This window comes from Lacerta agilis, chromosome 8 (genome assembly GCF_009819535.1).
Source record: "Lacerta agilis isolate rLacAgi1 chromosome 8, rLacAgi1.pri, whole genome shotgun sequence".
Classification (NCBI taxonomy): domain Eukaryota; kingdom Metazoa; phylum Chordata; class Lepidosauria; order Squamata; family Lacertidae; genus Lacerta; species Lacerta agilis.
The window spans coordinates 8,775,444-8,799,285 of NC_046319.1; the positions used below are offsets into that span (position 1 = coordinate 8,775,444).

General features: G+C 42.3%; 1 protein-coding gene across 7 annotated transcripts in view; it reads right to left on the bottom strand.

Moving 5' to 3' along the window:
- Nucleotides 1-23,842, bottom strand: part of SPEN (spen family transcriptional repressor) — a 67,863-nt gene that overhangs the window by 38,350 nt on the left and 5,671 nt on the right. For 6 of the 7 annotated variants that reach the window (XM_033159336.1, XM_033159338.1, XM_033159337.1 and 3 more), the window contains exons 2-3: nucleotides 10,226-10,546; nucleotides 6,621-7,097 (exon numbers count right to left, since the gene is read on the bottom strand). In XM_033159336.1, coding sequence (XP_033015227.1) covers nucleotides 6,621-7,097; nucleotides 10,226-10,425 — 677 coding nt within the window. In that variant the 5' untranslated portion in view covers nucleotides 10,426-10,546. Of the gene's footprint in view, nucleotides 1-6,620; nucleotides 7,098-8,905; nucleotides 9,037-10,225; nucleotides 10,547-23,842 lie in introns of those variants that run through there. The other variant, XM_033159340.1, reaches the window with a different exon arrangement.

The following is a 23,842-nucleotide window of genomic DNA, read 5'->3' on the forward strand; positions in this document are numbered from 1 at the left end:
AATTGGACTCAGTACATTGTCTGTCTTTCCTAGGTATTGTTACTGTATTTGCTTTTCTGTTGAGCATTGTCTTGAATAAGATGTGAGTCTGGGAATGTTCAGAAATCCTCCACTTCCCCACTAGGTTCAGAAGCACATCAAGTAGTCACCTTTTCTTGAACCATTTCTTTCCTATCCTCAATGATCACAGATATAGTTTGAGCTGCAGCAGCAAGCTTCCTGGTGCCCTCTAATGACTGACTATGCCTGAAAATGAAGTCACCCAGATGCACAGGTAATAATAATAATAATAATAATATTTATTATTTGTACCCCGCCCATCTGGCTGGATTTCCCCAGCCACTCTGGGCGGCTTCCAACAGAAATCAAATACAAAAATATCAAACATTAAAAACTTCCCTAAAAAGGGCTGCCTTCAGGTTTTTTCTGAATGTCAGGTAGTTGTTTATTTCCCTGACCTGTGATGGGAGGGCGTTCCACAGGGCGGGCGCCACTACCGAGAAGGCCCTCTGCCTGAATAATAATAGAGTTGTATGTTTGAATTCTGTACACTTCAGGTCCTTGAAAAAAGCCTGACTGGAAGCACTGCTGGCTGTACCACTATACCGATAGAATGGGACCATCACAGCTGTCCACAGTGGAATCAAATGAGAAACATTGTCTAGAAGCATTTGCTGGTTACTTCTAGTTCCAGAACAACCTTAGTGGCGACAGTATTATTTTATTTCCTTTGCCGTCAGTGTGAAAGCTTCCCAATGGCACCTTTCTATGGAACCAGAAGACATATTTCACTGCATTCTTCTTACCTCGCTTAAACTCACAATCTGTTGGCACACCTATATCCTTGCCCTCTCCCTCAGTTTCACTCATGGCAACAGTGATAATTGTATATGAGGTGTTTGAGAGTAGGCTGTTTTGCCATCAGGTTAATCATGTGCGCTATATCATTTCTGATGTTGCAATAGGGCAAATTTGGCAATCCCTTATTTTCAATCAAAATCCTAGTACACTCATTCAGTTACTTGATTATTTTCACTGAGAGAGGAACAGCACCTAGGCATTCTGTTGTGGTGCTCATAACCTAGGTTTAAGGTGCCATTTGGCAATTGGCTTATATCTCTGCATTTCTAACACTCTGGGCCTCGCCCCCCTTTTAGAGAGGCTTTTGGTGAGGTGTTCAAGGGAAGATCAGTTGTGCAAGCTGCCTACCATTCACACAATCCAATATTATTAAATGACCAGCGTTCTCTCACTTGCTCTGGAGATCTAAAGCCAGAGTCTCAGCTGTGAAAAGACTTTTCCAGTTCAAAACTGGTCTTACTGATATTCATAAGGTCAATCCTCTATTCAAATCCTGATAGATGGAGAGTGTGAGTGGGAGAAGATATAGCTACACTTTTTTAAATCTACATGCTGGAACTTGATCTTTCTTAATCTGGATTCTGTCAAGAGGGAGACAAAAACTTCACTAATCCTCAAACAGCAGATTACAACAGGGGTGTGATCCGAAATATCTTGTTCAATTTACAAGTGGGAGTGGTGCCTTTCAAAGCCTCCTGTTGGCCATTGTCACTTTAAACATCGGCAATCCAATGTCAAACTAATTTTCTGTGCCTTTAAGTGTCATCACATCTGCCAATGCTGCCCAAAAATAAGGCAACAGTATTGCCAGTTCCAGGGACCAGACTTGCATTTGAGTCAGTATCCCAACCCAGATAATTAAGATGCTACAGATTTTGCCAGCCTTCTGAAAGTTCAGTATTCCCATTCAGCTCTATATCCTTCGTAAGAGTAAGGATACATTACAAGAATTCTTGTAATGTTTCTAACTTCCTAAGTAGAAACTCTACCATCACAGGACAGAAGAGATACTGAAAAACAAGAATTGTATCTCCCTTTCTAATTCAATGCTATCAGTACCATCACCACCACTTTGCAACTCTTTCTGCTAACAACAAAAACAATAACAATTTTATAGCAATTCTATCTGGGGTACACAATACACAAACTACACAACGATCAAATCAATCAGTTTTCTCACATTAATTAACTCAAAAGTATCAGGAGTTGAGTGTCTATCAGCCATGAAGTTCACTGGGCAACCTTGGGCCAGTCACTCACCCTTCACAAGGTTGCTGTTAGGATAAAATGGGGAGAATTATGTGTGCAAACTTGAACTTCATAGAGGAAAGGTGGGGCAAAAATAGGAAAAATGAAATAAATAAATAAATGTGCTCAGCCAAACCTGAAAAAGAGAAAGCAGAAGATGACAACAGTGGGTATGGGGTGGAGATCTGACAATATAAACAGGTCAATCATGCAAATATTTAACTCTCCACTCCAAATAATATTTGGAGTGGGGGTCACATAAACAAGTTCTAAAGTTAAGCCTCCTAGTTCTGGCTGGGGTTGTTTTGGCCAAGCTCATTATTTTCAACAGCAAAATTCAAAACTGGAAGGGAAAAAAAGTAAAGTCAGCAGGGGCTAATAAAGAGAGAGCGCTCATAATGACTGAACACAAAAGATGAATAACGCATAGAAGGTGCAACAGTCAGCGCTTCAAAAGATGCTGGCTCTTTAGCGTGTGCCTAATTAAAGGTTTTCTGCACTGCTGTGTGCCTGGAGAATACACATCCCAGGTTAAGGCAGTCACCCCTTCAAATCCAGGTATCAGCCCTTCCCTTCTAGGGATGACCAGAGGTCCCTGTCTGTCACAGTGGCTGAAGAGTTGCTTGTTCTCTCAGGTCTCTCCCACAACCTTCTGCTTTGTATAAACAAAACACCAGGACGGCAGGACCTACATCTAACACAGCCTCTTGGGAGGTGGCACACGGCCAAATCCGACTGGATGATTCCAGTTCAGACTGGTTCTGGGAACACAAACAAGGAGGTCCTTGCACAGTCGACACTATTTGGACACAGCAGCTCCCACAGCATACAAGGCTGCTCCTCGCTTATCAGCTGTGGAGACCTGAGGCCTGGTTTGCCCACATTTTTCCGGCCACCTTATCTGAGTGGAGAAAGGTGGAATACCAGTGTTTTTCTTTTAATTTGTTTCGCTGTAATTATAATTTTTGCTACGCCACACTGGAAACTTGTTGAAGGGTGAGACAGAAATCAAATAAACTCCCTGCAAACATGGCTGATTTGCAAATGCACCTTGACTTAAAGGTAAAGGGACCCCTAACCGTTAGGTCCAGTCGCGGACGACTCTGGGGTTGTGGCGCTCATCTCGCTTTATTGGCCGAGGGAGCCGGCGTACAGCTTCCAGGTCATGTGGCCAGCATGACTAAGCCGCTTCTGGCAAACCAGAGCAGCGCACGGAAACGCCGTTTTCCTTCCCGCCGGAGCAGTACCCATTTATCTACTTGCACTTTAACACACTTTTGAACTGCCAGGTTGGCGGGAGCAGGGACCAAGCAACGGGAGCTCACCCCGTCGCGGGGATTCGAATCGCCGACTTTCTTATCGGCAAGCCCTAGGCTCTGTGGTTTAGACCACAACGCCACCCGCGTCCCTTTCACCTTGACTTAGACCTGTACAAATAAATTCCGTCTTGAGGCTTTGTTTTCATTTGCACCTTGCCTCAAGATGGAATTAATCAAGAAATGCTTATGAATGCAAAGCATTTGAATGAACAATGGTCTTGGGTCCTGTCCTTCTGAAAGATTTTAAGATGAGATCTTCCCACAGGAACGGAACATCCTAGCAAGCAGCCTTGAAAAGAAACCCTAAGCACAGACACACAAATGAACATGCCTGATAGCTACACTCCACACTGCTGAACAGTAGGGGACAGCTTAAGGCAAGGAATGTTAACACCTCTGGAAGAGACTGAGCAGCTAAGGAGAGCCTTAAAGAGCAAGAGAAAGACATATCTGACAGGGCAGCTTTTGAAATCACTGCTCTAGAGAGAAGCTAACACAATCCACAGTTTACAACCCTGCAACCAAAGCTAGCCAACGGGAGTTTAGTCATTCAGCTTCTGGCTTCAGAAAGTTCTCTTTGTCCTAAAAGAAATACATAAAAATATCCTAACAATGTAATATGTAAAAATGAACAAGGCTCTTTCTCTTGAAGAACTGTCTGTATGCATGGAGGGGTGGGGGCAGGGACATCCAATATTAAAATAAGAAAGGGAGGGAGAATCTAGTTATGTTCCTGAATATTTGCACCATTAGCATGGGCATGACAGGCAATAGAAACAATTCAGGTCTTTTATACAAGGCTTCTCTCTCTCTCTCTCTCTCTCTCTCTCTCTCACACACACACACACACACACACACACACACGGTGGTCATCATACCGTTCCTGCTGAAGTTCTCCACTCAAACTGCTTCTCCAGGAGCAAAAGCACATGGAAAATGGCCTTTGTTGAGCCTAAGTTCTGAAGCAGTTCTCCCCAATTGTCCCCATGAACAGGAAGCACCTAACCCACCCACACTCCACTACATACCATTTTAAGCAAGTGATTCATCATTAGTTGGCAAATTCCTGAGCAGGAAAGAAAGGAGGGGGTGCCATAGGAGGGAATGACCAGTATTATGTAATACAATAAAGTTTGCCAATGTCTACTTTCACTCCAGGAGAGGAGGCTGGTAAACAAGAGACAGCAACCAATCTCTCCAGCCAAGTCTCAGGAAGCCTGAATGTTAAGTCATGGTGGTTTTTCTCGCACCTTTCACTACAGTAATTTTCATCCTCATGTTTCAGGATACATGAAAGCAAGCAATTTTTAAAATCTATGACAAGGTCAAGTTTCACCATAGAAGACAAATTCTTTCTAAAGTTCTTCTGGTTTAACCAAAGAGTCACAGCCCATTAAAACAGCAACTACATTAGAAAACACAAGAATTAATTCAAGTGGAATTCTCGAAACACATTCTAGATAAAAAGAAGCTCTGTGGTCTCTACAGTAACATTACTTGAAAGCTGGGCTTCACCACAAGTATGTGAGCTTCACAAGCCCAATGTGAAATAATCACTGTTTTGAAATTCCCCAGGCGCTAGGCACGTTCTGCAACTGCAACCACATAGAGATCTCTAGATGCCAGGTTGGCCTCTGACATCTCCATCTGACTGGCCCCTCCAGCTTTCTTAAGATGGTGAGCAGAAGAACTTACAGTATTTATTGCATTTATATTCCAACTATTTCTTCAAGGAGTACATGGTTCATTCTCCTCCTCAGTTAATCTACCTCACAGGGTCACTGTAGGGGTTAGGAGGCTGTGAGTGGCCCAAGATCACCCAGTGAGCTTCATGACTGAATGGGGATTTGAACCCTGATCTCCCAGGTCCCAGTCAGACACTCTACCCAGTACACCACACTGGCTTCCTAAAGTACTTCTGCTATGGGGCAGCTATACAAACAAAGCAGGTAAATAAATATAGGGAATATTTCCCTTGAAATAATTTCATTGCAAAAAAAAAGGTGATTGTAACCAAGATTTAAGGTGCCATTTGACAAATAGCTTATATATCTAACAGTGGAAATAATACATTCAACACCAGTCAGTATTTCAGGCAAATATGCCAGAGTCAAGTTTGCAAAAACCTTGTACTAGTGGTCAAGCACTAAGTAGAATAAGGAAGACAAAATTTAGTTTGATGAAACACTGAAAACACTTTTCAATTTGTGAGATTTTTATAGACACCAATAGAGAATAACATTGCAATGTTGGACCCTTCTTTTGCAAAGTCCTTTGCTGATTGGTAGCTCTAAAAATTAATTTTCTCCAATATTTTACAAGCATCTATAGCACTTTTCCCAAGTACTTGTAATGAACATTTGGACATGGTTCACATAAAACAAATTATGGCTTTGCGAGGACAAGCAAGTGTGCCGGTGCATACAAGTGTGTCCCATCCTGTCCCGTTCCACCCCCATTCTGCCTTCTACCACGTCCAAAAGGACCCACGCATCAGCGATCGCGCATCAATTGGACATGCCTAAAATGGCTGTCGCCTGTACACACATGCAATTTGACTGGGAAGGAAGATACAGTCCTTTAAAACCAGTTTCACATGATACACATTCTATTCCAATATTTCTCTCATTCTCCCTTAGCTCTTCATTGATAAATAAAAACAAAATAATAAAATCTTTCTATCAAGTCCTTGCTAAGCTTGCACAACATTATTTTGACACAGTAATCCATTTAGCTACAGCCACAATTTAAAACCAACACTCCATTCATCTCTCAGGCATCATCTCTAAGAGAAGGTTATTCCTTTAAACTAACAAAATATGCTGGGGGGGGGAAACACATGCAGGCAGGGGGTGGGAGAAGAGAAAGCAAGGCAGACAATGACTGATAATTGACACTGGATTCTAAATAGAAGTGGGAAAGCCATATGAAACCAATCACATTAACTTTGTTCCATGAGGCACCATTTAAGTTGACACATTTTGAAATGTAATACATATAAATGTCAACAACTTCATTCTTAAAGCAGGGGCTCAAATGCTGAAGGTACAGGTCTTCAGGGGGAAGGGGGCAGGGAAATAAGAGCAATAAGAAAAGGACACTGCAATATCCCATGGGTAATCCTTGGGAATTCGTATCGGGGCCCAGGATGAAAACATGGCAGTAATAAATACGACAGGAGCGTTTACATACCTGTCACTGCTGGTACTGCTACTGCTGCTGATTGAATCACTGCTTGATGATCTGCTCCTAGAGCCGCTGCCACTAGGGGACCTGGTAGGCCTTGACGCTTGGCTGGCCAGCCTCTGAGGAGATTGGGTCCTAGACTGGGATGAATGTGGTGACCGGCTCCTGCTGTGCTGGTAATTCCGCTCTGGCCTCCGGCCTCGTACCTCCCGTGTGAGATCATCCCTGTAGATATCCCTGTGTACCACACTGGGCAAAGTAAACTGCTCCCGGGCCCGAGGCTCGTAGCGGGGGTCATGAGCATCAAAACGGCTCGGGCTGCGACTCCGAGAACTGTAATAGAGTCCATGTTGTAAAGTCCGCTCTCGAGGATCTCTATAGTAATCCTGATCATAATGTCTTGTCCGATCAAATCCTCCTGTCCCCCGTTCATGGTGTCCATAGGCACTATGTTCATAAGCACGCTCCCTGTTATCTGAAGCCCTGCATTTAGGAGGGGGAAAATATTTATGTCAATCAGAGATGGAGGAGAAGGTCCCAACATCATGCAAACATTTAGTGTGGCATTGGCGATCTTCACAAGTAATATTAATAATAAAAGACTCTAAATGACTATAATGACTATTAAGCAAAACCAATGAGCTTGGTTCTTCCACACAACTCCTCAGTTACATCTAGGTACAGCACAGCTTGGCGCTGATTCTGTTTCACTGATTAAACTGGGCTTTCATGACCACAGTTCTGCATCACAGAACAAATTAATGATCTTCTGGGCCATGAATGATTTTCACATAGTTTTTTTTTAATCACCAATTTAAAATATAATTCTTCTAGGAGCACAATGCTCTAAATAATTACCATTCATATTTTTCATTGCATGGGTATGCTGAAGATCTTTTGCTAAATGTTTGGCTGGCCATGAAAGCCCCTGTGAAAAGCATGAGTCCAGAGAAGGCAAGTTATTGTTAGCATTTTAGTTGCTAAGATTCCTTGGATATAATGTCAAAACAGCTAATGCTCAATACATTGATCCTATTAATTATCCAAGAGGTAGGTACTTTTAAGTGCCACAGACAATGTGGAGACAAAGTCATGCCCACAAAAGGTGTTAAGTCCGCAAAGCAAGATTTCTGTTGATTTACTGGTAAGATGTGGGCATTTTTGTAAGCAGCTTTGAATCAAAGAAAAGTGGGCTATTAATATTTAAAGAATAAAGCTAATTGCCACAGTTTCTATACTCCACATAAATAATCAGCAGTTTGCTCTACTGTGTACTTCAGAGTTAATGAGAACACTGTGCCTGTGATGAGCATTTTCATAGGATAGTATTTCAAAACAGAAAGCAAAATGACCCAGAAGGCTTCCAATAGTTTAGTACTCTTAATTTATTAAAAGTAAAAGAATGGCCCATCTTTAGTGGCATGGCTAATCAAGAAAAATAGTAGTTCAACAGGAAATGTTTGTGGATTTAGTAATAAGACAGAGCCTGAGTTAGTTGCAAAATTTAAAGCCCCATTTTAGGGAGAAGGATTTTAAGCCATCTCCCTTCCTTCCAACTGTCTTCTTCGAAAACCAATTCACAGCTACTTCAGTTCTAGGCACTCAATCCTCTCCCACCTCCACCCCCACAGTTCCTCCTCTTCTGCTGGGTCCTAGGACATATCTTCTCAAAAGCCAGGAAACTTTTTTTTTATTATTTTGTTTAGTCTTAAGAGTGGATTAAAATCTTCCTTGATTATAAATTTCTCTCTCTTCCTACACATGCATCTCAAGCACAGGGCTAGTAATCCCTGAGATGAAGGTGCCTGATGAATCTTAAAGGCTTTCTTTTCTCTGAATTCCTGCCTCTTGAGCAATTCAGAGTTGTCTTAACAGAAATGCAAAGCAAAATTCCAAAATGCACAATATACACTTCCAATTATTTGCAGCTACATGCAAATAAGGTAGCAAACTGTTTCCAAATGTGTGCACGTGTGTGTGCATGTGTGTCTTCCTCTTTAAAAGAAGAAAAACAAGCAGCACTTTGCACCCTATGAAACATTAAGCCAGTGAGAGCTGGTATAATAAAGGAACAGAAGCAATACTCCTAGAGGGTTACTGGTATAGAAAAAAGAACTCCTTATCCATTAGAAGGACACAGAAGACAGACAAAAGAACTAGCAGAGCTGAAAATCTAATGACTACAGCAGTGCTGATTATCTATTAGTACTAATTACTACTGGAGTTAGTGGAAAGAGGGATTGACTTGGGTTAGGAGAGGAGCTAATATACACAGGGCAGGACATACCAACCTTTTCCAAGTGTGGAAACACGACCTATATTCCCAATTAAATCTAGGGAGAGAATTGTGAACATAACTTCCCCAATTTTGGCCCCTCTTATAGGGGTAATCCACCTTCTTAATGGGCAAGGGTGTCAAAATGATATTTTAGATGAGCGAGCAAGAAAAAAAATCTTAGTGACAAACAGGGAAAAAAATCCACTGGAAGCCAGTTGTCCCAGATTGACATGAGGACTCTGTAACCCCCAGACTTCATTCTTCAGGCAGCAAAGCACGTCTAGGTATATCCAACAAAAGAGAGTGACTCCAGCTCTAAGTCTGAATCAAACAGTTGGTAGAAAATACACCAAGATATGAATAGATGAATGCCTCACTGCTGGCTAGCAGACATCCTCTGTCCATCTTTGTAACCATCCAACAAAGTCAATTTTCTCTTTATGTATCCACAAGTTGATTATCAACAGAGTGTCTTTAAAGCTAAAGTGCCTTTTAACTGTACAGTGACAAATGTGCTCTTAACAAAACTAGATAGTAATCCACTCCCCTGGGCCACTGGGATCTTGGCTGTGTACCATCCCACAAATTCGAGGTAGTAGCCATTATTCCAGCACCTTAACAGATGGCCTGTAATTTCCAAGATTTAGCAGTGTCCATCTCCTTCACTTTTGCCAATACCATGAGGAACAGTAATCCCAAGATATATGGAAGTGGTGTAGATCCAAAAGTGGAAACATCAAAAGCTGCCTTCTGCTGTCTTCACCATACCACAATGTATTCCCATGGCTAGAGGTTGTTTGTAGAATCCAAGACGATGAATGCGTATCTTTTAAAAAGCCTACTAGAAATTTTTGGAATCAATCCAATTCTATACATAAACTATGCACACCAGAAAAACCCTCGAAAAAACTAGCCATGAAGCTTCTCCAAGACTCTGTAGGTTCTACATTCTGAAGATACTCCATAATGGGTTTTGAGGCTTGCAGTAACGAAATAGCTCCATTTGATAATAAGGATACATCCGAGTAAAGCCTTAACGTTATCCAAGAATGAGATTGTTCTAGAAGTTCTAGAAGTATAGCTCCATAAGCGAGGATGACCATCGGAAGTCTTCCGTCTTAGGACCAAATATCCAACCAGCTGCGGGAAATATCCTCTACAGATCCACAAGATACCAGCCACTGGGGCAGGAATCACTTCCGTTTCCAAACCCAAAATAGGAAACGCAGATAAATCCCCAAATTTTAAATCCATCTGGGGGCCCTATACAGGAGTTTGTGTTTCTCACCACATCAAATACAAAATACCTGCCTAGTGAAACCTTGGAACTTACCCATCAAGTCTCCGCTCATAGCGTCCTTCCCGTGCATGAAGCGATGGTGGTGGGCCATACGTGGGCCCACCACCACCTCCTCTGAACCCAGAAACCTCTCTACTACGAGATGCTATGGAAACTGTATCATCCAATCCCCGAGCAGCGCTAGGAATGGTTCCCGGTTCATTATAATCCGTCCGAAGGTCTCTATCTCCCATTTTGTTGACAGAGTTGTGTGCCTTCTGGGCACTCTTGATGTCCACAAAATCCACAAAGGCTGCCACGCCACCTTCTGACCCCCTTTTGGGGAGAATTTTGACACTTTCAACACGTCCATATCTGGGGAGAAAGAAAGAAAAATAGTATGTATTAAAGGCTCACACAGACAGAATATGTTGTCGAACCACATTTTAGTTGGCTGAAATTTCCAGTACTGAGGCTGTGATCGTAAGCATATTTATTTTGCACTCCATATGTGACTCCCTTCTATTTTATCTGTCCTAGTAAACAAAGGTTTTTGTTAGATTTATTTATGATTTTATTGTGTATTTCGTGTCTGTCGATGTTAGGGATGATGTCGCAGCCAGTGGCTCACACAATAGTTTGACTTCCATATTTATTTTGAATTTATTCCTGTTGAACTTTCATTCCAGTAACTGTGCTTCACATCATGGCTTTAGTCTGTTAGAAACAAAGTTTCAAACAAACTGCTTTTTCACTCTGCTGCTCCTATCCTTCCCATCACACTTTATAAACAAGTAAACAAACAAACAAATAAACGAACAAAGCTGTGATACAATATTCAGTTTTGAATACCCCTAAATATTATTTTATAAAATTATGCATTATACTGAAAGAAAGTTTTTCATAAAGGTGTGTCACAGCCCCAATATGCTTCAGTTCAACCAGCCTTAAAAGTAACCAGATCAAAGGATTTATTGAATGTGTGTATTTCCAATTGTTACAGTTTAGTAATAATATTATTTGCAAGACACTGCTATACAATTTTAAAAAATAGAACCATCAAGTCCTGCCCATGGGCTTACTATCTAAACAATGCTGTAAATCGCAGCTTCAGCCAGGTTTGGAAGAATATTTGGGAATTCCTAGCAAACAACCAGATAAAACATTTCATATTCCTGGATATCAGCACCACAGTCTGCACACACTAGTCAACCAAGGAAGTTTCTGTGTTTTTTGCAATCCCAGTGAGCAGGGAATCTGTTTGACCACTAATTTACAAATGTGGGTTTGAAACCAATTCACAAGATAGTCCTACTGAAATCAACAGGCATGTCTGCTTTGAGTATGACTAATTTGATACAGCCCCTGGCAATATTTTTAATGTCCCCAAACTGGATAGACAAGATGGAAGTTCTGAAATAATCCAGTTTTAATAAACCCACCTGTAAAGACCCTTTAACTGAATTCCCAGCTCCCTTGAACAAAATAAGTTATGCTGTAAGCATTACAGTTCCACAGATGTTCTATAAATGCTCCTTTTTTAAAACAGAAAATAAACTAACCTGGAGAAAGATGACAAAACAGTGCTATCTCACTAGAGAAAGTGCAAGAACTACCAAGGTTGTCAGACAAACTTCATGTATCTTTAATTAACCTTTAATTATAGCTGAGGAAAAGAATCATCCAGCTTCCAATTTTGACACACCTGACTCCATTTTCAAGAGTCCGAATTAGAAGTTGTAGGCCCAAGCAGTGAAAGAACAAGTCAAAAACCCAGAAACGCAAAAACAAGATGAGATTGCTTTAACAAAAGAAAAGACACAGGCACCACTGACAACAATGTGCCAGCAGCACATTTCTCTCTCTCCAGGTTCATAGACACTAGCGAAGTCCATAGATTCATCCATGTGTGAGAACTGGCACCACCAACAAAGAAGATCCACAGGAAGGGAAACCTGCTAGATCTCTGCCACAGGGAGCAAGGGGGCCACTAATGCTCTTCAGCAGAAGCAGAAGCCTGCCACAGAATTTGAGGGTTATTACTTGCTTCAAGTTCTCCAATGCTAGCTGGTCTAAGACTCATGGAGTGTAGAAACCTTGTACAGTTGCAAGGGGTAGTAGGGCACATTCTGTTCAGATGACTCAAGTGTTTTCAAAAACAACTGAATGGGTGATGTAGGACTCCCAGCCTTGAAATCTCTGCTAGCTACACGAAGCTCACTGGCTGCATTGGAGAAATCAGTGCAGACAATCAAAGGAGAGAGGGGAAGGACCACAGCTCCACAGCAGAACACATGCTTTGCATGTAGAAAGTCCCAGGCTCAATGCCTGGAGATTCCAGGAGCGGATGAAGAGAAAGGCCTCTGAATCCAAGAGCCCAAAGGGCCACAGCCAGTCAGAGAGCCTAATACTAGGCTAGATGGAGAAATGGTCTGCGCTGATTTAAGGCACTTTCCTATAAAACAGATGCACAGGCCAAATTTAAAATATGTGTGGGAAGAAGGAAACCTATGCAGTCAAATTTCTCCATCTACAGTTTTAAAAACTAGGCACAGCTGGAGACACTATTGCCAGATTTTTGTTAGATTTATTTATGATTTTATTGTGTATTTCGTGTCTGTCGATGTTAGGGATGATGTCGCAGCCAGTGGCTCACACAATAGTTTGACTTCCATATTTATTTTGAATTTATTCCTGTTGAACTTTCATTCCAGTAACTGTGCTTCACATCATGGCTTTAGTCTGTTAGAAACAAAGTTTCAAACAAACTGCTTTTTCACTCTGCTGCTCCTATCCTTCCCATCACACTTTATAAACAAGTAAACAAACAAACAAATAAACGAACAAAGCTGTGATACAATATTCAGTTTTGAATACCCCTAAATATTATTTTATAAAATTATGCATTATACTGAAAGAAAGTTTTTCATAAAGGTGTGTCACAGCCCCAATATGCTTCAGTTCAACCAGCCTTAAAAGTAACCAGATCAAAGGATTTATTGAATGTGTGTATTTCCAATTGTTACAGTTTAGTAATAATATTATTTGCAAGACACTGCTATACAATTTTAAAAAATAGAACCATCAAGTCCTGCCCATGGGCTTACTATCTAAACAATGCTGTAAATCGCAGCTTCAGCCAGGTTTGGAAGAATATTTGGGAATTCCTAGCAAACAACCAGATAAAACATTTCATATTCCTGGATATCAGCACCACAGTCTGCACACACTAGTCAACCAAGGAAGTTTCTGTGTTTTTTGCAATCCCAGTGAGCAGGGAATCTGTTTGACCACTAATTTACAAATGTGGGTTTGAAACCAATTCACAAGATAGTCCTACTGAAATCAACAGGCATGTCTGCTTTGAGTATGACTAATTTGATACAGCCCCTGGCAATATTTTTAATGTCCCCAAACTGGATAGACAAGATGGAAGTTCTGAAATAATCCAGTTTTAATAAACCCACCTGTAAAGACCCTTTAACTGAATTCCCAGCTCCCTTGAACAAAATAAGTTATGCTGTAAGCATTACAGTTCCACAGATGTTCTATAAATGCTCCTTTTTTAAAACAGAAAATAAACTAACCTGGAGAAAGATGACAAAACAGTGCTATCTCACTAGAGAAAGTGCAAGAACTACCAAGGTTGTCAGACAAACTTCATGTATCTTTAATTAACCTTTAATTATAGCTGAGGAAAAGAATCATCCAGCTTCCAATTTTGACACACCTGACTCCATTTTCAAGAGTCCGAATTAGAAGTTGTAGGCCCAAGCAGTGAAAGAACAAGTCAAAAACCCAGAAACGCAAAAACAAGATGAGATTGCTTTAACAAAAGAAAAGACACAGGCACCACTGACAACAATGTGCCAGCAGCACATTTCTCTCTCTCCAGGTTCATAGACACTAGCGAAGTCCATAGATTCATCCATGTGTGAGAACTGGCACCACCAACAAAGAAGATCCACAGGAAGGGAAACCTGCTAGATCTCTGCCACAGGGAGCAAGGGGGCCACTAATGCTCTTCAGCAGAAGCAGAAGCCTGCCACAGAATTTGAGGGTTATTACTTGCTTCAAGTTCTCCAATGCTAGCTGGTCTAAGACTCATGGAGTGTAGAAACCTTGTACAGTTGCAAGGGGTAGTAGGGCACATTCTGTTCAGATGACTCAAGTGTTTTCAAAAACAACTGAATGGGTGATGTAGGACTCCCAGCCTTGAAATCTCTGCTAGCTACACGAAGCTCACTGGCTGCATTGGAGAAATCAGTGCAGACAATCAAAGGAGAGAGGGGAAGGACCACAGCTCCACAGCAGAACACATGCTTTGCATGTAGAAAGTCCCAGGCTCAATGCCTGGAGATTCCAGGAGCGGATGAAGAGAAAGGCCTCTGAATCCAAGAGCCCAAAGGGCCACAGCCAGTCAGAGAGCCTAATACTAGGCTAGATGGAGAAATGGTCTGCGCTGATTTAAGGCACTTTCCTATAAAACAGATGCACAGGCCAAATTTAAAATATGTGTGGGAAGAAGGAAACCTATGCAGTCAAATTTCTCCATCTACAGTTTTAAAAACTAGGCACAGCTGGAGACACTATTGCCAGATTACAACCACAGAGATTGCCCTAATTTTTTCAGCCCTAACACAGATTGCACAATATTTGTTCACCCACACCTAAATCCCAGGGCTGTGTAACAGTATGTCTTCTCATGCAACAAGCCACTGGGATGAGTGTGGCAGCTGCTTTTCAAGGAGGAGAGAGTAAAAGTTACACTTCCTCACCAACATACACAGAACCCTCAAGACAAAGCAGCTGTGCGAGCAGGAAGGCTTTCATCGCTCTGTGCCCTAGCATCGCCTGCGCCTTTTTAATTGCACATACCTTTTAGTCACCCACCGTGAAGATTAATCTGCCTAGTGATCCAGCCCAGCCCCACCCATTGGCTACTCTCCAAACTGCTCCTGTGGTGGCAGTTCCCGCGGGGAGGGGAGCTGCATTGCTTCATGCTATCTGATCCAAAAGGGAGGGGAGGGAAAAGATCTGCAATGTTGCATCACGGGATCAGTTACTGCAGCAGAACAATGCACGGCAAGGAGAAGAGAGGCTTTCTGAAGGGCTGCCGGAGGACAGGCAATGGAGGAAAGGGAGAGCATTTTTCACAGTGGCATTTGCAAGAGCCACAACAAGGAAGGAGAAACAGCAGAGAAAAGCTTTTGTGAGGGGTAACCTTCATTGGGAATGAGAGACAAAAAGGACAGGAGCCATCATGACCTTCACCATGCTGAAAAGAGCCCTTGTGAAAAAACAGCTTCCTACATCTCTCTTATCTGACTTCAGCCTTTCCAAGAAGCAAACAGATAAAAAACACAGCAAGAGGGGAGAGGGGGGGATTTGCTGCATGCTGGCTCTAAAGATCTCCATGAAAACAAAGCTCCTCTTGTTGCTCTTTTTTAGCAACCTTCCCCACCTTGCATAATTCATGTTAATCAATAAGTAACTCACAGCATGTCAGACAAGCTGGTCTCATTGTATGTTGTGCTTTTCAGTGGCTTCTATGAAGCTCTTTCTGCAAGTAGAATCCTCTGAGGGCATGAAGCCCTTTTCTTAGTTCTCTGGAACAAGTGTAAGACCTTTCAGTTGATCTGTTCCTTTAAGGCACCTGAAGGCTCCTGAAGACAGGAGAGCAAAACTGGGACTCAGGGCCCCTTGTCAATTACCCAACCCCAAGGCCACGCTAAGCCAGTTTTTCTGGACTTAAACATGATCAGTACATTCACCTTAGACCAGGCTACCACAAAGAAACCAACAGGGCAGCTGTGCTGCCCCCTCTCCTCTTTCTTCCTCCACAATGGATCCTGGGGCAGGTGGTATTTTTCCAGGCTTAATTAAGTAGATTTCTTCATTGTCATCCTTAGGCAATGTGTCACCATGAGACAAGCCTCAGCTGAACTGGGGAAATGGGGAGACCTGAGGAAGCTGTCTGCAATAATCCATCATCACACTCCATAGCAACCTAAGTTAATGATGTGCATGTTAGCATTTTTGTTTGTTAACTATAATTAGTAAAACTGATTACAAAAGATTAGGACACTGAGGACATTAAATCTGGGGAGGCAGAAGTGTGCAAAGGCCACCAGAAAAAAATAGGACAGCTTAACAAAATATAAACGGAAAGAGCAAGAGCCAATGTGGGGCTGTTTTCCAAAAACAGGCATTTCATCGTAACAGGGATATGGTGACAGGAAGTTTAAAAGTCAATATTCCATCACTGAATCTGATTTAGTTAGTACTCATTCCAAAGACTAACACAATATCTAGATTTCACACATGCATTTTATACAGTCATTATGGGTCAATTTAGTCTTTTTTAAAGCATAGCTGTGAAAGAGAGCTTGTGGTTTGCAAAGCTAGGTTCTCCCAAGCTACTGAAAACAGAACTAAACTGCTGCTGCTTATTTGCTGGCAACAGATTCCAAGGGCTCAAGGCAGAAATTGGCTTAATTAACAACACTGATTAGGAGAAAACCATATTCACAACTGCTGCAACGTGTGTTTAACCAAAAAGAAAGTGTGTGCTAAACGTGGCAGTTGGGGAGGGGAGATTCCAGAACCTGCCATTCACATTTTTACAAGTCACTCTTCTTTAGACAAACACCAGCTTTGCTCAAATCTATGCAGCACACACAATTGGAGGAGGGTGCATAGACACATGTACAGGTACTATAGGCTCTTGCTAAGCACTATAGGTGTGTTCATATTGCTCATCTTTGTTCATGCAAACACAGCCCAACCAAGTGAGGTCAACAGCACACACCCCCGACACACACTATCCCATGGGCACATAAGCAGGTTAGCAACACACACACTTAAAAAAAAAAACAATGCCCAAATAAATTATAGGTATTGCAGTCCTGGAACACCTACAGATACACTGATTTAAAGGCATGCACATAGCAGAGCAATAATCCTATGTTGCCTGTTACCCTTTCCCATTAGTCTGCTTGTATATGTCTATAAAAATAGGCAAGGAAGTTGCATGCACTTTCCTCCATATTTACTGGAGTCCTAGTAATTATCTATGTTAATTTCAGGCAAGTACGGGCAGCTCCATACCATACATTTAAAGCACATGGGCTTTCCCCAAGGAATACCAGGAACTGTAGTTTGTTATGGGTACAAAGAACTGTAGCTCTGTATGGTGAAAACTACAGAATACTTTTGAGGAAGTCATGTGCTTTAAATGTACGTTGGATCTGTTTTAAATGTTTGGTGTGGATCTGCCCTAGCTCACAACAGAAAATTCTATATCACATAAAATTTACACCGTTAAGATGATAAATCCAGAGGAGTTAGGCATGCTGCAGGTCTTCCAGGCAAATAATAGTTTACAGTACCTACTTCATTATAAGCTCCATCAAAACATCAAACACTTGTTTCATGTTAAAGTTAGTTGCTAAGCAGTTGTTGTCACAGGCATGTTTAGCAAGCGGCTAGTTTTATCACATTGACCGCACTGCGATAAATGCTGAACATATAGCAAAAAGCATTACTGTAAAGGAAATGGCACTTGGCCGTCCCCAGAACTGTTCTCCAGGGCAGTGTACATCCCTCTTTCAAAAACTATGCTTAAGTTCAATGCCCTCAACATCCAGGGCATGTTTGGTTAACCTAAAAGGGAGGTGTTTGGGGGGGAGCCATTCCATATAGCTCTCCCCCTCTAGCCAGATTAAACACTGCACATTTTCCTTCAAATCAAGGGATAACTAGCTGGAGGTGGCATGCACATAGCAGAGCAATAATCCTATGTTTATAGGATTATTTGAAAAAAACAAGAAAGCCCAGTTCCAAAGAAGTCTTCAGTGGCATTAAATTGAACTGGTTGCAGCTTTAAGCTGCCAGTGCATTTTGGCTTTCACCACAGACACATAAGGAACACACAGCAGCTCTTCCTGGCATCCACAGAGCTGGGTGGCCAGTGCCAGTTTTCAAGCTGCTGACAGAATTTCCGACTGTGCATCATTCCAGTCTATCCTCAAAAGAATGGCAGATGACAGCTATTTTCAAATGCAGTATACAGGATCATCAGTACACCAGTATGGATTTAAAACACACACACCACACCTCCCATGAAGCTAAAGAGCACGGGCATTTTTTTTGCAGGGGGAGGGGAGACAGAGGAGGTTCAAGTATGCAAGACTGAGGTTTTTGATTAGTTTGCTAACGCATCAATTCAGGGTGGGAAAAATATTGGTTGGTTGGTTTATACAGCAACTTTATCTTCCAATGATCTCATGGTTCTCCTACTCTCTACTTCATTCTCACAGCAAACCTGTGAGGCAGGTTAGGCTAAGAGATGGTGAGTGGCCCACGGTCACTCAGTGAGCTTTATGGCTGGGTGGGGATTCAAACCCTGCTCTCCCAGGTCATAGGTGTGCAGATCAAGCACTACAAGACTAAAGGCAAGCCATGAGCCTAGCAATCGTTTTGATACGAGACTTCCTGCCACGGAGAACATGTCATGGCACCTGTTGGGACTGCATAAGACTTGCACTAGTACTGTATAGGGAGAAGCACATGTGGGCACACAGAGTTCTACCTGTCTTCAAAGAAGTTGTAAGTTTTAGAAATAAAAGCTGGGCCCCTAAACAATAATGACTATGCTGTGTCCTCCAATTGCTCTTGCAGCAGGCGCAAATAGGTCAGAGTCCTGTGTTTTCCCATTGTAACATGAGGCTAAGGAGACTTACACAAACAGAAAAGAGGTGTTCTGAAAATCAAGAGGGAGGAGCAGGTAACATCAAATGCATCAGCCAAAGACAGCCCAGCTATCACACAAACCATATCTACCTGAACGTAAACCATAGCTCACAGTCAGGTTGATGTCACTCAAGTGTCCTAAAGGCCATCTTGGCACAGCCTCATCGGAGATGTCCTGTTCCCAAAGTGAAGAGAATTCCCTAACATGGGGAAAGTTTGCCAAAAGTGAGATCACCCCACCTACTGGTTTTAGAGATTCTCTTTTACTTTCCTTCAAAAACTGTGTTTCTTCAGACTGATGGCGAAACCAAAGACCGTTACCACTTGTGGGGCTGCACTTGCTCAAGGCTGCTGTCCACAGACCACAATGAAAGTCTCAGGGTACCACAACACATGTCAGAACAGCTTCTGTTGCTTTGGAAAATGTTTCACAAGTGAAATCAACTTGCAACCTTATATGGTTATATTGAACATTAGTCCTACTAAGAGCAGACCCATGGAAATTAATGGACATGAGCAACTTACTAGGTTTAATTTTCAAATGTTTGATACTCAGCACGTTTGCTTTTTTTAAAAAAAGTTTCCCTTTCTACAAAATATAACATAGTTTTCCACCATTAAGGCAACATACTTCCTATATCTGTGGTTTGACAGAAGCAAGGCCCCCATGACCTCTGCACAGTGTTCAAAACTCCCATTGTTCTAGGGGCATTTTGTGACAGGGAATTTCATTAGGGCAAGCAGTTTCTGTGCTCTGGGTGCAGTAATGTGCCTAAGATTTCAGATTAAAACTGCAGAGTGGAAGGAAAGGAGGACCTTTTTCCTGCCTTCCCACTTCCAACTACTCTTTGAAGACTGGAGAAGAGCCCCTCTGAAGAATATTAGGGGGGTGGACAGGGGAAGGACTAAACCATATGAAAAATGAACATAATATTTCATATCTCAGTTTCTAACACTGCCTCTGCAGAGTTCTAACTCGGAGCTAGTGCCATGGCAGCAATTATGCAGGAGTCAAATAACTTGCAATAACTTCCCCACATAAGCCAAGAGATTGGTGGCAGTATGTCAAGACTAGTCCTGACCCAATACTAGACACCGAGTGCTGTCTTTGAAGGACAAACCAGATTTCCCACAAGCCAAGGCCCTTGGGGATTAGGCAGTGTCCCCCAGAATCAGTGTTCAGGATCAAAGGGGAAGGAGGAAGCCCCGCTCCCTGCATCTGCTGGCACCAAAAGGTCCAGTTCTGGGCCAGACTGACAACGGGGCATAGTCTGTGGACCCTAAGTCCACAGAGCCTCATGAGTCAAGGGCATCCTCATGAGCAAGTAATCCCTGAAACTCCTTCACTACCAGTAACTGTGGTTAGGGTATGGTCTAGGAGGTATGAGTACACAAAGTCTGCCTCTTGAGCCTCCGAGTTGCTAGTAACTTCTCATATCACTGGTTCCTTGTTTCCAAGCCTCATCTCCCCTCCTTGTTGAGCTGTACTTTGCCAGGACTTCCTGAGGTATTGACCTCGGACTGCTGCCTGGCGTTGCCTCTGCATCATGCTTTGCACCTGAACTGATTCCAGGTGTCTGACCCTGGTTTGTTTGGACTGGACTGCACCTTCAACCTTGTTTTCCTTGGCGAGTGTTGCTGTAATAGGCTTACAGCTCCTGGAACTGGGACCCAAACTCACTGAAGAACAACACAGTAGGGTGGGGGATGGGGGAAGAGAATGAAATAAATTCCTTGCATCAGATTATAAGGAACATATGATCATGTTTTCCATACCACTTTTTAAGAGGCAAGGCAATATATAGCAAAATATAAACCAACAACCATTAATAAAATAGGGCACCCAGCCTTTAATACACTAGGAGAAATGCCTTAAACTCAAGAACAACTCAATTGCACAAGAGTTGTTTTATTAATGTTTATTCTATGCATTTATTATTGTAACTCACCGTGGAGTCTTACGACAAAGGGTGGAATATTAGTTTTAAAAATAAATTAAAGAAATCTTTCAAGAAGTGCTCTGGGAATGTGTGTGTATAGGTCAGTGGTATGGATGCAGCCCCTGGGACCTCCCTATCCAGCCCCCAGTGTCCCCTTTTCACCCCCACCACAATTAAGCTTGAAAAAAATCTGTCTAGTGGCTCAAACAAAATGTGTTTTTTTCACGAGTAGTTGTTGGGGTTTCTTCTTGGGGGAGGGATGGACAACTGGGTAATCTTCATGGAGAATGCAGCTAAAGAAAGGTCAAGCCTCCCAGCTGTAATCTCGGGGAAGATCACATAACTGGGCTCCCATAAAGGTTCAAATGCTTTTTCCAAGCCTAACTGTTAAGCAGGGAGAATGAATGTGTAAGTTGTATGTCTGTGCTCAGTATCTCTACCTACTTTTGTCTTTGCCATGCCCACGGTTCGCTTTCCCCCCGCTCAAAGGTTAACCAAGGAAGTATGCAACATGAGGGATTCCTCTCCATTCTAGGCTGGCGTCTTATCTGTCATACACACTATTCAACAGGGATCTAAGTAAGACCGTCTACAAGTACTAGTCATGCTTCCAGTTTCAGGATACAGTTTGATGCACCAAAAAATGATGCAACACTAGCTTAACTAGAGGCCACAGTGGGACATACATGCACATATGCCATTAGTAATGACTGGTCTAAACCACTGCCCTTCAGTATCTCAAGTAAACAGACACACAACCCTTTCTTTATCTATTCATTTGTAAGAATGAAGCCAACAGATCATTAATGCATGTAATTAGCAGTCAACTTAGTTCATCAAGTTTAGTCACACTGGGTGAGAGTATGATCACCACTCCCCTCCCACGCCAAAAGCACAAAAATGTTTGCGGAATAAGAACATTTACTTCTACAGTTCAAAGACTTCAGGCTTTGAGACAAGGAACCTATGAGCCCATCTTGCAACACAAGTGACCTTTGTCTAAAGCCTTACTGCATACAACCAATCGCACCAGAGATATTATGAACTCAGCATCATATTTCTTGCCCCTGGAAGAATTTCAGCCTTCCTAGAAGTTTTACATCTGGCAGACAAGGAGATAGTTTACAGCTAGAGATTATAATGATTGCCTTCTCTCTCAGCTCATTTAATTACCTCCTTATCAGACATGTCCAGTTTCACAAAAGTCAGCTAAGATTCCTGGAGCTCACTTGGGTTAATTAGAAATTTGTAGAATACAAAAGGCTGAAATCCTAGCACAATTACTAGGAATCAAGTCCCATTTAATGCAGCAGGGCTTGCTTCTGTGTAATCAGTTTTGGGATCAGAATTCAAGGCTGACTTTGGGAAGGTTATGTGCTTCAGTGCGTACCTTTCTCAAATAGCCAAGCCACTTGCAAAACAGGGTGCAGATCACATTGCGGAATGTCCGACATGGTATCGCTTTTATGGTATCATGACTATTTAGAAGCTGGTGCTAGAACAAGAAACAAAGCAGCTATGTGGGAAGTTTAAGGAAAATACAGCCTGAGAAGTTTCACCCATTGAAACAAACTTTCTAGAGGTTTGGCTGCTCTGTGGCTTTTATGTGTTTTGAAATGTTATTTATAGAACACTGTCATAGAATGCAAAGAACTGCTCCCCCAAGGAAATTTCAAGGCTGCCCACACTTTATGGGCATGAGGCTTGCTCAAGGCTATCCAAAAATCCATGGCTGAATCAGAGGATGTGAGGCTGCCCCTCCTGTTCAAACACACATTTCACGTCCAGTGGGCTGGCAGGAAGGAAGCATCCAAGGATTTCTCCGGGGAAACGCACCAGCAGCCTCAAGCTCTTTAACAAGCATGTAGATCTGAGGGATCCTACACATCATGAAGTGGCAGAGAGCAGAACAATTCTGTCAGCCACAGCATAGCAATGATCCCACAACTACCTAGAACCTAGAGCACTCTGCTCCTCTTCCTCCAAAAGATAACAATGAGGGCGTGGGTAGAATTCAAAACACAATAGCATTAAAGCAGCAAACCAAACTTTGCCAATATCAATTGCAGTTATTCTCATGAGGATCTCTGTCCGTCTTCAGAAGGAAAGCCTACTTTCTCTGCTACATCCTTCCCAATGACTCATTCCCTCTCTGCACCAAATCCTCCTTCTGTCAAGTCACTTGCAAAACAGGGTACACAACACCACGCAGCTGCATATTTAAAAGATCCAGATTCAGCCTTCTCAATCCATATAGCCTTGGAAGCGTGTTTAGGCTTTCATTAGTCATGCAGAGGCAGAAAAGTGCACAGAGAGACTAGACAGCTAGCATCCAGCTGTACATATTCCTGTCTGTGGGGGATAAAAATGCCAGAAGGCACACAGCTTGTGCTGCTTGTGTGCATTAGTGCAAAGGTAGACAACATGGTGCCCTCCAAATGTTGTGGACTCCAACTCCTAACAGCCCCCTCACCCCCCTCCACCAGCACATCATGGATGATGGGAGCTGTGGTCTAACAGCAACTGGAGGGCAACACATTGGTAGAAGGGAGGAGGGAGCAGCATGTGACTTGAAGTCACCAAAAATACAATAAAGAATGTACAGTTAAAGGCCTTAAGGAAAAACAGGTCTTAAAGGATACCAAACTGGTGTTTTTCTCCCACAATAAGACTCAGTGCCTAAAAAGGGTAAAATGAAATGGGAAACCTCAAAGGTCACTTTTCATGCATCTTTTGAATGTGAAGCAGCACAAGCTCTTGAGAAGTACTCATTATGTTTGTGACGCCCATCTTTAACTGTCACCATTTTATTAATGGACTAAACACACACATTATCTTATGTACTTAAAACAGAAGTAGTTGAGAGCAAAGGTTCTTATTTTCCCCCTCAAGTTAATCATGGAGAAACGTGGACATTTGGCATTTGTGCAGAGGAAAAATGTTACTATATTTAGCCTGCTTCTCTTTGCAGGCTGCC